Below are 15340 nucleotides of genomic sequence, written 5' to 3' on the forward strand. Positions count from 1 at the left end.
CGTTTTTATTCCAGGAAGTTCCCTCTGAAGCAGGGAGTGTCTGCATATAAAATGGTCTGCAGTTCTCTGCTTCATAGGTCAGAAGCTTGTTTATCTTGTCTCTGTGGCTACGCTCAGTCCCAACTAAATTGTTTGAACCTGTATGAAAAAAAGCTCCAATTGGCACGCATCATCTTACACACCAGATAATCTTAATTTCATTTGAACATCCCTCTTCATGTAGATTTCCCAGTTAATTTCTGTTCATGGTAAATGCTATTGAAAATCAAGTCCCAGTGTCACTGAAAGATGGCTAAAGAATTGGATTACTTCATGTTCTGGGGTACTATTTTTTGCAGATTGAATTAGAAACTGAGTATCAATTTCAGATAATTAGATTTTCATGTCAGAAGATTCATGACTTTCCATTTATATCATATCCTATAATATGACCCTTTCCCCCATTTTTGGGTCAGAACACACATGTACAAACATACTCACCTACACACACTCATACTCCCACATAGAGACACACTTACACATCATGATGCAATAAAAGAAAAGTGAAAATTATAATTGGATGACCAAAGAAAAGCAAAAACTAAAAAAACTAAAAACAATCATGCACAAATTTCGCTGCTTGAATGGGACTGCTAGCCAATGCTGGTTGAGATGCCTTTATTTACTGTCCAATTGTATGCACTGTAGATGCCACCACCGTCTCCTCTTCTATGACCATGGGAGGCCCTCGCAGTGCTTTTCCCACCTCTTCCAGCTCCACCATGCACTCCACTACTTCAGCCACCGACCAGACCTCTGCTCACACCGGCATCGCCGCTCCAGACGAAGGTGTAAGTAGCAGAGTGGTGGCAGAGATGCTTGGCGCTGAGGGCGGGACTGGCAACAGTGGGAGTGCTGGTGGCGGCAGGGCTGGCGGCGAGAAAGGAGGAGGGGCCGGATCCCTAGGAGGAGGAGGAGGAGGAAGAGGGGGGGCATCCCAGGAGGCCCAGCAGCACCACCAGATGACCCCCTCCAAACGGCGGACGGTGCTGAACATCTCGCCTCCGCCCGAGGACCTGTTTGACGACAGCTGCATGTCCTGCCAGGAGGATCAGCTCCAGGACTCAGAGCAGAGCAACAGCATCTGGATGGATGACTCCGCCTCCAACTTCAGCATCGTCAGCTCCAGCTCCTACAACGACAACACAGAGGTGCCCCGGAAGTCCCGCAAGCGCACCCCCCGCCAGCGGCCCGGCCCCAAGCCTGCCTCGGCCGAGGAGGCCAGCATGGACGTGTTTGATGCAGACAGTGCCAAAGGGCCGCACTTTGTGCTCTCGCAGCTGGGCTCAGACAGCAAGGCCTGTACCAAAGGAAGGTGGGTGCCCCTGGATCTCTTTTACAGTGAAATTAGCCCATGTGGAAACCTATCTAACCTACTGTTTACTTCCTTTTGGTCTGCAGAGTTAACTTTCCTTTTCTTTTACATCTCTGTAAAGTTGTGGTTAAGTTTCAGTTCTCCGTTTGAATCTTGAACATTAAGACAAGTTACATGTCAGAGAAAGTGATTAATTCATGGAAAAACACTGATAGACTTATACCATTGAAATTGGCAGTGGCCATTTACAATTACTATTGAATGGACATCTCAACAGAACTGTTCATTTTATACCTTGCCTGATTTTTGAAGAAGTTGATCTAAATTAGCTCCATACTTATTCCCATTGTTAAGAGGTGTAAAACCACTATACAACAAGCAGAAATCGTACCAAACCACTGGCTGAACGTTTTCCTCTGTGCTTGAAGAAGAGCGGGCATATCAGAGGCTAGGGAGGGGCAGGATACCACAGCACAAACAATGGTCAGCCATGGTGAATCACACTGAGCCTCTTTGAAAAGCGCTGAGAAAGCAGAGCAGATTAAATAAACCGATAAGTCTGGATCCCCTAAGAGGTTCTGATGGACTCTGCTTGGTAGTGGGCCTCCAAACTCTGCATTGCTCGCTAGTGTCACTGGGAAACCATGGCAACTATTTGGGGATCCCTCACTAGTCTCCTGCTGCTCTCTAGTTCCAAATACCCCCTATGCTCCACCATACACACACACACACACAAACACAAACACACACACAGATATTTGCTGGTGGGGTCACAGCTTGGCTGGAACTTTGATAGTAAGTGGACGGTCTCCAAGTCCTGTCAAGTTCTCTTCTACCGAGAGGACGTTTGGTGCCAGCAGTGGAGCTGCTCTTTCCTCCCCTTACATAAATGAACACAAGGAGGAGAGTAGGAGTGGGGGGTGAGGGTTGCTGCCAGTGCCACCCAACGCCAAGTTGTGCACCCTCAGTCCCCAATGATTACAAGGACACAGGCAGGGTTAGGGTTAGCAGGGGACAGTGCTGTGAATGAGTGAAAGGAAACAGTCCCCTGCATTATATATAAGCAAGCGTATTCTAGTCAATGGTAGTGTTGCTTGTTTCAATGTAGGTTGTTTAGGAGCTGTTGGGCTGACACTGTAGCTAACCAGTCTGTCTTGCAGTTCGGCAGATGGCCCCCAGACAACCCATCAGAAAGGGGGGACCCTAGCGAGCCAGTTCCCTCAGAAGAGTGAGGGCAAAGAGCTGAAGATCCTGGTCCAGCCTGAGACCCAGCACAGAGCCCGCTACCTGACTGAGGGCAGCAGGGGGTCAGTGAAGGACCGCACTCAGCAGGGCTTCCCCACCATAAAGGTATGCCTTAAACCAACAACAAGAACAGGGGTGCTGGGCTGGGGAATCTAGGGCTTTTTGTGGACAGTCAGTGCCCCATACACTGTTCACTGTTTTGACTCTACTCCTTTGTAAGTATGCCTTTATCTGTCCTTCACCAAACACCACCATCAACCTGCTCCATACTCATTGTTACATAACACCTCTACATTGGGTTAACATGCGTAAGTCAGTGATTCAGTGATTGTCACAGGCTATGTAGAAATTGTATAAGTGATGCAACGTATCAACCCCAGGGTATTTTCTTTTTATGAAATAAGGTTTTATAGCTAGCTGTTACAACACACCTTGTAAGGCAGCACTCAGTTGGTAGAGCATGGCGCTTGCAACGCCAGGATAGTGGGTTCAATTCCCGGGACCACCGGTACGTAAAATGTATGCATGCATGACTGTAAGTCGCTTTGGTGCCTGCTAAATATTATATAACCTACATAAAAACAACAGATGTTCTTGTCCACCGAGAAAAGAGGTAACTATCATTATTCTCTTGAAGTGATTACAACGTCAAATCGTGACTTTGTTTGCATTTCTTTGTCATATCTCTGTATCAACAATGCTATTCACAATGTATTGCATACCTCAAATGTTTTACTCAAAGTAAATGGCAAAACAGGCAGTTGTGCAGTTGCAGTTCTATTATCATAGAATGCTATAAGATATGGCATTATCATCTTACTAAGCAGAAAGCTGGTACTATCTATCACGTATTCACTTTTGTACATTATTTTAGCTGCACCCTTTTGGCTCTTGTGAAAACTATCACTTGCACAATACATTCAACGCTCGAAATTCTCTAGTAACTTACATAAATAGGTAGAGTTGACTTTGGAGCAGCTGCGCTATTTTCTGATCTGAGTGTTCTTTGTTTCCTTCTTGTCCACAGCTGGAGGGTGTGAATGAGGCAGTGGTGCTCCAGGTGTTTGTGGGTAATGATGCTGGGCGTGTGAAGCCACATGGGTTCTACCAGGCCTGCAGGGTGACGGGGCGCAACACCACAGCCTGCAAGGAGGTGGACACTGAGGGCACCACTGTCATTGAAGTGTCCCTGGACCCCAGCAACAACATGACCCTTGCGTATGTATCTGCTTATTGCCATAGCTGTTGCAATTCTGTAAAATCACACATAATGGAGACTGCTCCTCTTAGTCATCCTCCATTGGGAGTGTGTTAGTGGCTGTTTCAGTGTGTTAGGGGCTGTCGGGGGCTGTTGCAGCCGCTGGGGCCTTGGTCAGCAGGCCTGCCTGCCAGTCTAACAGCTGTGCTGTGTGTGTCTCTCTCTGCAGGGTGGACTGCGTGGGGATCCTGAAGCTGCGTAACGCTGATGTGGAAGCTCGTATCGGGGTGGCCGGCTCCAAAAAGAAGAGCACGCGTGCCAGGCTTGTGTTTCGGGTCAACATCCCCAGGCCGGACGGCTCGGTGCTCACGTTACAGACACCGTCGTCCCCCATCCTGTGCAGTGAGTGGCTTTAGGTTATTCATAGCATCTGCTTACCGGAGTTCTCTCAGGAACGCTGTCGGAGCTCAGAGCTGACGCACGTCACCAGGGGATTAGGGGGAGGGAGGAAAAAGTTCCTTCAGGGGGTTGGGTGGACAGGAGGAAAGTGAAAAGGAGCTTGGGTCAGGACAAGGATGTCAATAATGAAGTCTCCATTGGGAGCCGTTACTGTCAAAATTGGACTGAATAGCCATATGAGCATTTGTAATATAGGTTAGTTTGATTGTTTTCATCTTGTTTTTAAGTTCCAAGCTGAAGACTTGAACACTCTGAAGAGATGATTCAGTCTAGAAGTTCCATTTCTAATGCGTTATGTATACTTAGCAGATCGTTTTCTAATTTAAGTAAATGTTCAGAGACAATGTATATAGACTCTCTTCAGCGTCATGTGTTCCTCCCGTTGTGGGCATAGGGTGTGGCTGTGAGTGGCAAAAATAGGAAAGACTGCTCTGGGGTATAAGAAATTCTATTTGTCGGTGGTTTTAGAAGCAGAACTTCTCAAAAGAAATTAGGGAGAGAAAGAAAGGGGGAAGAAAGAGGTGTGGACTTCTATTGTTTACAATGTCAGAGTGCAATCCGACCAAGGGAAAATCTGGCCAGAAAATATAAAATATAAATCTCCAATGGCGTCTGTCTGTCTGTGTGTGTTGTGCTGTGGAGCGGGGTGGTGAGAGTGAGGAAGGCCTGTGAAAACTGGGGAGGGCGGAGGAGTAGGAGGAGTCTGAGCTTGTTGTTTATAGAAACTTGGGGATTTCTATTTGCCTGTGAGAAAGGGGGACTGCAAAGATAGTGTCAACTTGACCTATAGTACAGTCATTTTACTGTCTGGATAATGATTATATACTAAAAAAAAAAAAACGAACAAATCTCAAGCACATGCACATACACACTATTTTATTAATGCCAGCTCAGCTCACATTTTTCCTGGCAAAGCAATTAAAGCACAATTACTATTTCCCCAAGATTACATGTGTGCCTTCCAAGAAATCACAAGGTACTCTTGAGCAATTGGTTTAAGCTTTTCTGTTGGCATCCCCTGGTTCTTCCTGAGAAGGCCAGCAGTTCTGTACCCGTGACAGAATACTAGTTAAAGAAGCCTGACAGTCTGTTTGTGTCTTGTCTACAGCCCAGCCTGCAGGGGTGCCTGAGATTCTGAAGAAGTCCCTCCACAGTTGCTCGGTGAGGGGGGGTGAGGAGGTCTTCATTATTGGGAAGAACTTCCTCAAGGACACCAAAGTCATATTTCAGGAAAATGTATCAGGTAGGCCTACACAACCAAGTATTGTCTGAAATCCATGTCCTTACTTTATATGAATAATGTAAACTGGGCCATTTTATATTTATTCCTTTACCTACCATACTAATGAAACCGATCATTTTTCCCCCTAAGATGAGAAGTCTTGGAAGGCAGAGGCTGAAATTGACATGGAGCTGTTTCACCAGGTAAATAAGAATATTCTCTGCTTATTGTGGTCCTAGAATGATTAATGCCAATGATTTAACGGGTTGATTAGATAACAGCAGCCATTTGAGATTTGTAGGTTTAGATGTAATCATCTTAAATTGCTACTCACTCAGTGAGGTGAATGGCCTCATTGTTTTGTGACCTAATTACTGTGAGCCACAGTGGTAAGCGTGTCTCAACAGTCCTGCATAAACCTTTGCCCTTGGGAGCCAGAGGGTCAGAGCTGTGTTAGCTAAGCCTCAATCAGTTGTCTGAGCCCTGAGGTGTTAGACGTCTTTCACATATTATTCACAATTTGTAACCAGGCAAACCATGTAAATTCACCACCACACCTTTTACTAGTCAGCAAAGTTAGAAAGGTGTTGTGTGTCTGAACTAGTTGATGACGTACAGAGTCCATTGTGTCTCTTTCTCTCTTTCAACTCTACATTGTGCTGACGTCGCTTGATTATTGAATCAAAGTAATTTTGCACTTGCACATGTTTTATAAGGGATGTTGACACACGTTTGTCACATGATTTGATGTATGTCATTTTAAGCTTGGGGCTACTGTACATTTCTGTTAGCTAAGTGGATTTGTCTGTCATGCGTTTCCCCTCAGAATCACTTGATTGTGAAGGTTCCTCCATACCAGAACCCAGCCATCGCGTCAGCGGTATGTGTGGGGATCTATGTGGTGACCAATGCTGGCCGATCCCATGACGTGCAGCCTTTTACCTACACTCCAGAACCAGGTCTGTGATAAGTCAATGAACAAACGTTCTTCCTTTTACTCCTCCTGCGCCACCTTAAAGCAGAATTTCCTCAGAGCACGTCTTCAGCCACTCTAAATTACAACCATTACTCTACCACCACTACTGGATTAGGTGGATATATCCTCTAGCCTGCTCTAAATGTACCATTCCAGTCTTTGGTGCAGGAAGCCATGCCCACTCGGGAACAGAGGGGGATTTGTCTCCTCCTTTTCTCTCTCATCACTTCCAGTCGTCAAAAACGTCCTTTGGGCACTGTGGCACGAACTGTCAATGAGCAAGCAGGAAGTGGCAGAGAAAGGAACTAAAACAATGAAACAAAACATGGAAGTGTAGATGATCCATCAAAAAAAAAAAACTTTTATAGACAGTATGTACTAAACATGATACCGGATTAGGCAGCACCCTTTACAAAACAGTCAAGTCATACAGATTTATTCCTCATTGTTTTTCACTCTATACAGTAACATTTAATTTCATATTATATTTTTGTAAATGAAATCCTGACATGCAGAGGATGGAGAATGAGACAGGGTATGAAGAATAAGGTCATCTGATTTGCATGTCGATAACTCAACCTGCTTATTTGTGTATGTCTCAGTGGACATATCTGTGAAGAAAGAAGTCCCATCTCCAGGCAAGCCCTGCTCTTTTGATGAACGGATGAAAGGTAGAGTATATCTCTACCGTGCTGTACATGCTGTATCGTATGTTCTTGTTTGTAATGTATAGGTGTGTGTGAGGGGTGTCAAGTGTACTCCTGTATCTTGGCTTTCAGTATGACAAAATTGTAACATTGTCATTCACGCCCCTACAGTAATTGATGGTGCCTTGATGCCCCCAATGTTGCCTCTTGTGAAGAGAGAAGAGGTCACGCCAATGGAGGTTTCCAGCAACCTCACTTCTGCTGGCGTGTTCAAGGTAAAAGATCTACAAATGCATTCATCAGCCTTGGCCATGATAATGCCTCATTAAATAGTTGAACCATATCCATATGAACCATATTTTCCACCCAAAATATATAAAAAGCTAGCAGGTATCATCTGTTTTTTGTATTCTCAGCGGACCCCTGATGTCATGTGTTCGGCCCAGCAGACGCTGGACATGAGTTCCAACCTTCCCAACAACAGCCCGTTCTCCAACTCCTTGCCGCGGCCTGCCAGTGACCCTGACGAATCCCAAACAGCAGTCTTCAACAGTGCAGAGGCCCTGAGCACCATACAGAAGCAGGACATCGCTCCCACCAACTCCTTCCCTGTGCCTGCAGACTCTCTACTCCAACCTGGGCCTCAGCAGTTCCTCCTGGAGCCCAGAGAGGGGCTGGGGCAGGACAGGGCCGGCAACAACGCTGGGGCGGTAGGGAGGCTCGGTCAACTACTGGAGGCCCCTCAGCCTGCCCCCCAGCAGCACCAGCTGCCCATATTCCCCCCAGACGAGGTGGCCCAACTGGAACAAGCAGTGAGACAACTGCAGGCCAAAGGGTACTGCAGCCAGCAGCAACAGCGACAACAGCAACAGATTCAACAACAACAAATTCAACAACAGCAGCAACAAATTCAGCAACAACAGCAACAACAAATTCAGCAACAGCAACTACAGCAACAACAACAGATTCAACAACAACAAATTCAGCAACAACAACAGCAACAACAAATTCAGCAACAGCAAATTCAACAGCAACAAATTCAACAGCAGCAGCAGCAACAACTTCAACACCAGCAGCAACAACAGCAACAGCAAGTGTTGGAGAACCTGCAGCTGTTTCAGTCACAGATGCCCATGCAGTGTGGCATATTCCAGGGCGGTTCTCGAGGTGAGAACACTGAACAGCAGGGTTCCCAGCAGGGCATGGTGCAGAACCATGGTTCCCTCTTTCAGCAGGCCCAACAGCAGCAGCAACAACAGAAACAGCAGCAGCAAGCAGCGCTCTTTCAGCAAGCTAATGAGCTCCTCTCCATTCAGACCAACTTCCTCCAGCAGACCCCTCCTCATCCCTCTCCACCCCTCTTCCATAACCCCAGCCCCCTGGCTGAGGCACAGGACCCACAGGGGGCGCTGTTCCACACTCAGAAGGCCTCTCCCACCCAGGAGCAGGTCCAGGCAGCCCTCTTCCAGAACACCCTGACAGTGTTGAGTAGGACCAGCCTCTCCCCAGAGCAGCCCCCCTCTGCCGCCAACCTGTTCCTCCCCCAGAGTGCCCTGCCCGGGCAGCTCTCCGCTAACGGCAGCCAGCAGCAGCAGCAGCAGCTGGCCTTCCTCAGTGCCCTGCAGACCTCTGCCCCTGAGCCCCAGTCAGTGTTCCAGGCTCAGACCCAGCTTTCCCCAATCCAGCAGGGGACCCCCATGGAGCAGCAGCAGCCTTCCCAGCCTCAGCCTCAGCCACCTCAGCAGAACTCCATGTTTCAGAACATCTCCCCTCATCCACCTGCGAACACTCTCTCTCAGACCCAGCAGCAGCAGGCCGGCCTACTGTTCTGCAGCAACCCCCTCTCCACTCCGGAGCAGCCCCCCAGTCTGCTGTTCAGCGGCCAGGGCCAGATGCCCCCTATGAGCAGCAGCAGCCTGAACTCTCAGGAGCCCCAGAACCCCTCCATGCTGTTCTCTCAGGCCAGCATGGTGACGGTTAGCCAGCAGGAGCCCTCTGAGCCCATGGCCTTCCAGGACCAGAGCCAGGTGGTGGGGAACCCCTCGGAGCCTCTCCAGCAGGGCCTGTTCCAAGAGCAGCAGCCCATGCAGCTGATCACCAGCTCCAACAATGGCCCAGAGCAGCCCGTCTCCCTCTTCATGCCCCAATCTAACATGGCTGCCCTGCAGGGTGGCATGGCTGCCCAGGAGCTCCCGCAGACAGGCATCTTCAGCACCCAGAATGGGGTGGCAGGCCTGCAGACCACCACCTCCTCCCCCGTGCAGCAGCCAGGGTCTCTGTTCCAGACAGCAGTCAGTGGGACCCTCAACCAGCCCAGCCAGGCCCAGCAGCCAGGCCTCTTCCTCTTTGGGATTCAGAACGGTAAGGATTCATGATTATGATTTCTGTCCTTTTATCAAATGTCGTCTTTTTTAGTATACTCCAGAAAACAGTATGATGCTAACATTTAACATTTCATGTGGCATGTAGTCAGTGAATACCCCTTTCTTCCCCATACAGAGTGTGGCCAGCTGATAAACTCTCCTGGAACCACTCTGTCTGATCAGATCATTGCCATCAGTCAGTCTGGTCAGAACCAGAGAGAGAGCGAGGCCCAGATCCAGTCGCTGCTCAACCAGTCCATGTCTGAGTCAGGGAGCATGCAGAACAGCATGACCGCCTCCCAGAACATGGAGAAGATAGATGACCTGCTTGTCAGCTTGCAGGAGCAGGGCAACAACCTCACTCGCTCCTACTAGGTCTACTATAGGTTTCAGGTGAATGCTCATCTCTATATAAACATTTTAAAAGTTTGGTTTGCCAATTTGTTTAAAACGGCTGCTTTTGTTGTTCAGTTTAAACATCTTGAGGGTATCTCAGAAAGCAGGATTAACCTGTTGGAATTCTAGTTCAAATTTGAATTACTGACTACTGTTTACATGCTCCTATGTCCTTTAAACATGTAATTGCCCCTCCCTTTAGGAGCCCAGAAGACCCCCAGTGTGGACCCCCATTACAGACGGCAGAAGACCCCCAGTGTGGACCCCATTACAGACGGCAGAAGACCCCCAGTGTGGACCCCCATTACAGACGGCAGAAGACCCCCAGTGTGGACCCCCATTACAGACTGCAGAAGACCCCCAGTGTGGACCCCCATCATAGACGGCAGAAGACCCCCAGTGTGGACCCCCATTACAGACTGCAGAAGAATGGAAACAAACTCAACGGTGGGCTCCTGTCCGAACTCCAAGTTACATGTAAGCCTCAGCGGCCTTCTTCTCCAAGGACGGTCTTCATGTGTAGATGCTCCACAGTGGCGCCGAGTGGGGCACCAGTCCTCCACTGCATCTAAACCTGGACCTCAAAATAGGACATAGGTTGTAGTCACCCCACAACTATCAGTGTGGTCAGTGTATCTCGCAGCTAGTCCCATCCAGCTGTTAATGAAACATATGACACTTTGTAATGTTTGGCTAACTCATCAGTTCTCAGAGCAGCACTTTGCGGTGTGGTTTTATAAAGATGGTGGTGGAAGCTAGCACAGCATTCTGTATTCTCCTGGACCAGAGTGTGGGCTCACAATTGTTTGTAACGCATTGTTGTCCTTTTTATATGATATTAAAAGTATTTTAGGAAATAGCAAAAGAAAATATATAATTCGTGAAGAAACCTTTTGTAAGATATTTTGACATTTATTCTTTCAGCACTTTATGATGCTTTTCTTTGTGACCAGTTACTCATTAAATTGGCCCATGCATTCACTAGTCAGCTATTTATCTCTTCTCATGTTTACTGGATGTACATCTCGACTACTGTATTACTCATGCATGTGTGTTGAGTTGTGGCTTTAGTTTTTTATTGTTCCTTTCATGAAATATCAGTTTATCTTATTGGCAGCCATCTTCCCATTACCCATTCCTGAGAATAACTCCCAAGTACTTGAGTATTACACCATGGATTTCTCTCCCTGATTAGACTCTGGAGTACATTTTACGAGAGATGCTCTAGATTAGGGTAAATGTGGATCAAGAGAAAAAACCATCCAGCCTTTAAATCATTCATTTCCAGTCAACATAATTAAATAATAGCCCTACAGTTTGAATAAATCATAACCATATACCAGTGCGCACGGTTCTCTGATTGATTTAATTAAAGAGTATATTGTTATTTGTATCATTCTATGGCAAATGTAGATAATGTGTTGTTTTGTAGTGATGTCTCCATGGCAGATGTTTGTATTAGCTCACGTCTGGCACGCATGAACTGGACATTTATCCATAGATCAGAGAGGAGTTTTCTGCCCACTGCAACATTGAGGTGGGCTTAAAGAATACTGCCATGTTACAGAAAGGCATCATCCATTTATTATTTCATCAACCGGTTAATGTTGCCATGGTGCTACATGCAGGAGTAAAGCACATCGTTCATTTTGTCCCTGATAATTAAATCAGTTTAAATAGTTCCGTATGTTTGTCTTACTGTAACATACCAAATCTCAGTGGGCCACCCAAGGACCTGAGTCAAGGCCTCGAGTCACAGCCTCCTTTTTCTTCATGAATGGCCAGTTTTATGGCTCATATTGATTGGTGTGTTCATATTTGTCGTTTGAGACTCGCCATGCTTTGACAGGGAGAAAGTGGTGAAAGTGACTGGAGCAGTTTTCTGTTTTGCCTTGACCATGTATGGTTGTTTGTAGTTGGATTATTAGTGTCAGACGTGATCTACAGATGTAGGATCTTAATTTGATCACTCTTTTGTTGCAGAGAATTTTCCTGCACAGCAGGAAATGCAAACTTGTAGTGTATTTGATTCTTATATTTATTTTTTTGGTACTTTTTACCCCCAATTTCGTGATATCCAATTGGTAGTTACAGTCTTGACCCATCGCTGCAACTCCCATACAGACTCAAAAGAGGCGAAGGTCGAGAGCCATGCGTCCTCCGAAACACAACCATGCCAAGCCGCTCTGCTTCTTGACACACTGCTCGCTTAACCCGGAAGTCAGCCGCACCAATGTGTCGGAGGAAACACCGTACAGCTGGCGACCGAAATCAGCGTGCATGCGCCCGGCCCGCCACAAGGAGTCGCTAGAGCGCGATGGGACAAGGACATCCCGGCCAGCCAAACCCTCCCCTAACCCGGACAACGCTGGGCCAATTGTGCGCCACCTCATGGGTCTGCAGTGATGCCTTAAGCACTGCGATGCAGTGCCTTAGACCGCTGCGCCACTCGGGAAGCATGTGTATTTGAGTTTTTAAAAGGCTTCTAAATTTCGACTTTTACATTTCATACTTGATTTGCCCTAATGTATCAACCCCTACAAAAATGTCCATGAATTATAATCCACAGAATAATTCACATTTCCTTTTGCTGCATGATTATTTTTCTGCTGAAGCAAACTTGCTCAAATTAAGATCCTACACCTGTACTGCTGCCAAACTGGTTTGTGCGTTTATTCTTTACATGTGAGTATTGGGCTGGAGTGGAGCCAACAGTAAGATTGTGTCTTGTTTTTAGTCTGAATCTGAGTATACGCATGAACAAGGGGCTGGTCTCTGATGACAACAAGAACAGCTTAATTGAGTGCCTCCATCTTTCTCTCTTATTGTTGTTGTCTGTTAGTGTGTGTTCTTAACATCAATACCTTTTATTCACTTTAAAAACAAGCAGATTTTTAAAATGGAGAGTATTTAAACTATTTTGAGTAATGTGATTGGTGGGGCCTATGGTATGCCCCATATTCCCCATCCCAGAGCTTGAGCTGTGTTCTTTTAGATATTTAAAGGGACCCTACTCATGAAGAATGAACCGTTAAGTTGCTTTGGAGAAAGAGCTGTCTGTGATTGGCTTTCTTCAACTCTTGTGAAAAACTAGTACTTTTGTTTCCAATAGTCATGAGTATTTATGTGAATTTATAAGATTTACAAATATTTTATCATATTTTTTACTGGTGTAGTTCTAATACATCTTTTCAGAAATCATATCTAATTTATTTTGTATTTTTTGTCTTAGATATTGTCTAAATTGTGTCCCACAATCATCTTTTTGCTACAAATGACTTGACGTACAAGTTTAATTCTGATTTAACTCTGTAATTGTATTAATATGTGGATTTGGCCCTTCCCCACTTGTTGAAACTGTAATTGGCTGTGGTCTTGTGTGACATATCTGTCAGTGAAGCTTTTCTTCTCCTTTTAGATGTGAGGACAGGGATACAACTTTATGGTTGAGGGAGTTAAAATGTACCATGTACACTGAGTCACATGTACATTCCTGTGCATTGTTTTCCTCTGATAGATTTTCGTTCATATGCCAGGTTGAGATCAATTGTACAAAGCTGATAGTTTAAAGTCAAACCCTTGTGATATTATTTGTGGAACATTGAACCTATACTGTCACATCTACAACTTATTTCACCTCTTGAATAAGGAAAGTGCAGGAAGTTATTGGACAACTATGCCAGTTATAAAGCCATACAGACCGTTAAAACAGCATCCATTAAATATTTGTTAATAGGGTTTACAAAAAACTCCAAAATCGAATGTGTTTGTTACCTCAACCCGAGCAGGTTGCTAATCAAGCCACCTTACTCAACATTGGACCAATTACAATGATAAAGTACATTCTTTATATATAGTATACATAGATATACAATATTTTGGCAGCAGCATGTTCATGTTTTGTGTTATGAATACACAATAAGATCATTGTTATTTTCAAGCATAAGCATATTGAGGAACAAAATACCTGTTTTCAAATGTAACCCATGAATATCACAAGTAGTATGAGCTTTGACAAAAGAGGGGGACTATTTGTCAAGTAGACTACATGTTTTACATTGATGACGACATGAGTCTTTGTAATTGAGTGGCACTATACGTTGTAGTGCCGGTAAAGGTTTAATTTATTGAAGACCTAAAAATGAACTACTTTATCTAACCAACCAATGACTACAGAAATTCAGGGGTCACCTTGAAAGTTCAGCTATATTTTTAACAAATTTGCACCCAGACTAACCAATGATTTATGACATCACAGTGTACAGCAAATATATTTTAGAAGTATTGCTCAGTACATTGGATGATATACTTGTGCCTTGACAAACTTTTATAGTAGATACCAGATTTATCTTGTACCATTGTTGCCTGTTTTATTTACCACTGTGACACTATTGTCAGTGGTTATTAGCCCTTGATAACTAGTAACTTGCAAGCCATACGACTTGTGTGCTTCAAATGCCGTACAGAAATGAGTGACCAGATAAATGTATAGTGTTGTGCAATTTGTTTGTGCATCTGATTTATTTTCACATATTAATTGCATTTGTTGTTTAACGTAGGTGCAATTGAAGTGTTGTATCAAACTGCTATGCAGCTTGATTCAATGTAAATGTATATCTGTTACTTTTTAAATATATTTTATCTATCTAGCCTCTCTTGATTCTTCATTGCAAAGGGGAAACTGTAACGGAACATTGTAATTCTGTTAATTATTTATGTAGCTTTTTAAAATATTATTGATAATGTGTGCCACCAGGATTTATTTTTATGATTGGGATTATGTCAGTCAAGACAAACATAAATTTCACCTAATTTAAACAAACTTGTCATTCAGAATTTTCATCATGGGTGTTTTGTTTTTATTGTAAATGTCTGTTCACACACTGTGTGTCCCCTTAACCTGTCTGGCTTTGGTTTGATGTGAAAGTCTGCTTTATTTCCATGATTTTGTTTCTTCTTCTGGGCATCAGTAGTGAATCAGTTGATTACACTGACAGGTTATGTGTATGGGGAGTGCATATCACCTATGTGTTTTTAGCTACCATGTCAACAACCGTGAAATATTACCTTTGAAAGAATTAATCTATATAAATGTATTTTTGCTTTTGTTGGGCATTTGTATACTCTTGCAGATATATTTATGTAAACCTGCTGGTATCTATATTAATAAAGATAGATGATACGTTTTCCTTTGTCTAGTTAATTTCCCCACCCTCTGATGTTTGGTTTTGGTTAGATTTTTGCATTGATCAACTTTTGTTTTTGCTCAGGAGAGACACAAAGACAACATGAATCCCATACTTTGAAAGATTTGAAATTGCAAAATCACAAGCACATCAATCTAATTACGTTTGAAGAGTAACATAACTAATCATCAATTAAATGCATCATGGCCTTACCCTAGTTGTCCATCTAAAACATGTTTTAAAATGATGAAGTGAGGAGAGCAAGGGAAGAAGAAAGGACAGACATGCTCAGAA

General features: G+C 44.7%; 1 protein-coding gene across 2 annotated transcripts in view; it reads left to right on the forward strand.

Annotated features, from left to right (window-relative positions):
* Positions 1-15046, forward strand: part of LOC311111537 (nuclear factor of activated T-cells 5-like) — a 60081-nt gene extending 45035 nt beyond the window's left edge. The window contains exons 3-14 of one of the 2 annotated variants that reach the window (XM_084154282.1): positions 688-1354; positions 2515-2704; positions 3627-3817; positions 4027-4199; positions 5365-5499; positions 5629-5681; positions 6305-6437; positions 7057-7125; positions 7273-7376; positions 7518-9462; positions 9601-9857; positions 10063-15046. In XM_084154282.1, the coding sequence (XP_084010408.1) occupies positions 688-1354; positions 2515-2704; positions 3627-3817; positions 4027-4199; positions 5365-5499; positions 5629-5681; positions 6305-6437; positions 7057-7125; positions 7273-7376; positions 7518-9462; positions 9601-9839 (3899 nt within the window). In that variant the 3' untranslated portion in view covers positions 9840-9857; positions 10063-15046. Of the gene's footprint in view, positions 1-14; positions 1355-2514; positions 2705-3626; positions 3818-4026; positions 4200-5364; positions 5500-5628; positions 5682-6304; positions 6438-7056; positions 7126-7272; positions 7377-7517; positions 9463-9600; positions 9858-10062 lie in introns of both variants that reach the window. The other variant, XM_084154283.1, reaches the window with a different exon arrangement.
* The last annotated feature ends 294 nt before the right edge of the window (positions 15047-15340 follow it).

The sequence above is a fragment of the Coregonus lavaretus genome, assembly GCF_964263955.1.
Source record: "Coregonus lavaretus genome assembly, chromosome: 37".
Lineage (NCBI taxonomy): Eukaryota > Metazoa > Chordata > Actinopteri > Salmoniformes > Salmonidae > Coregonus > Coregonus lavaretus.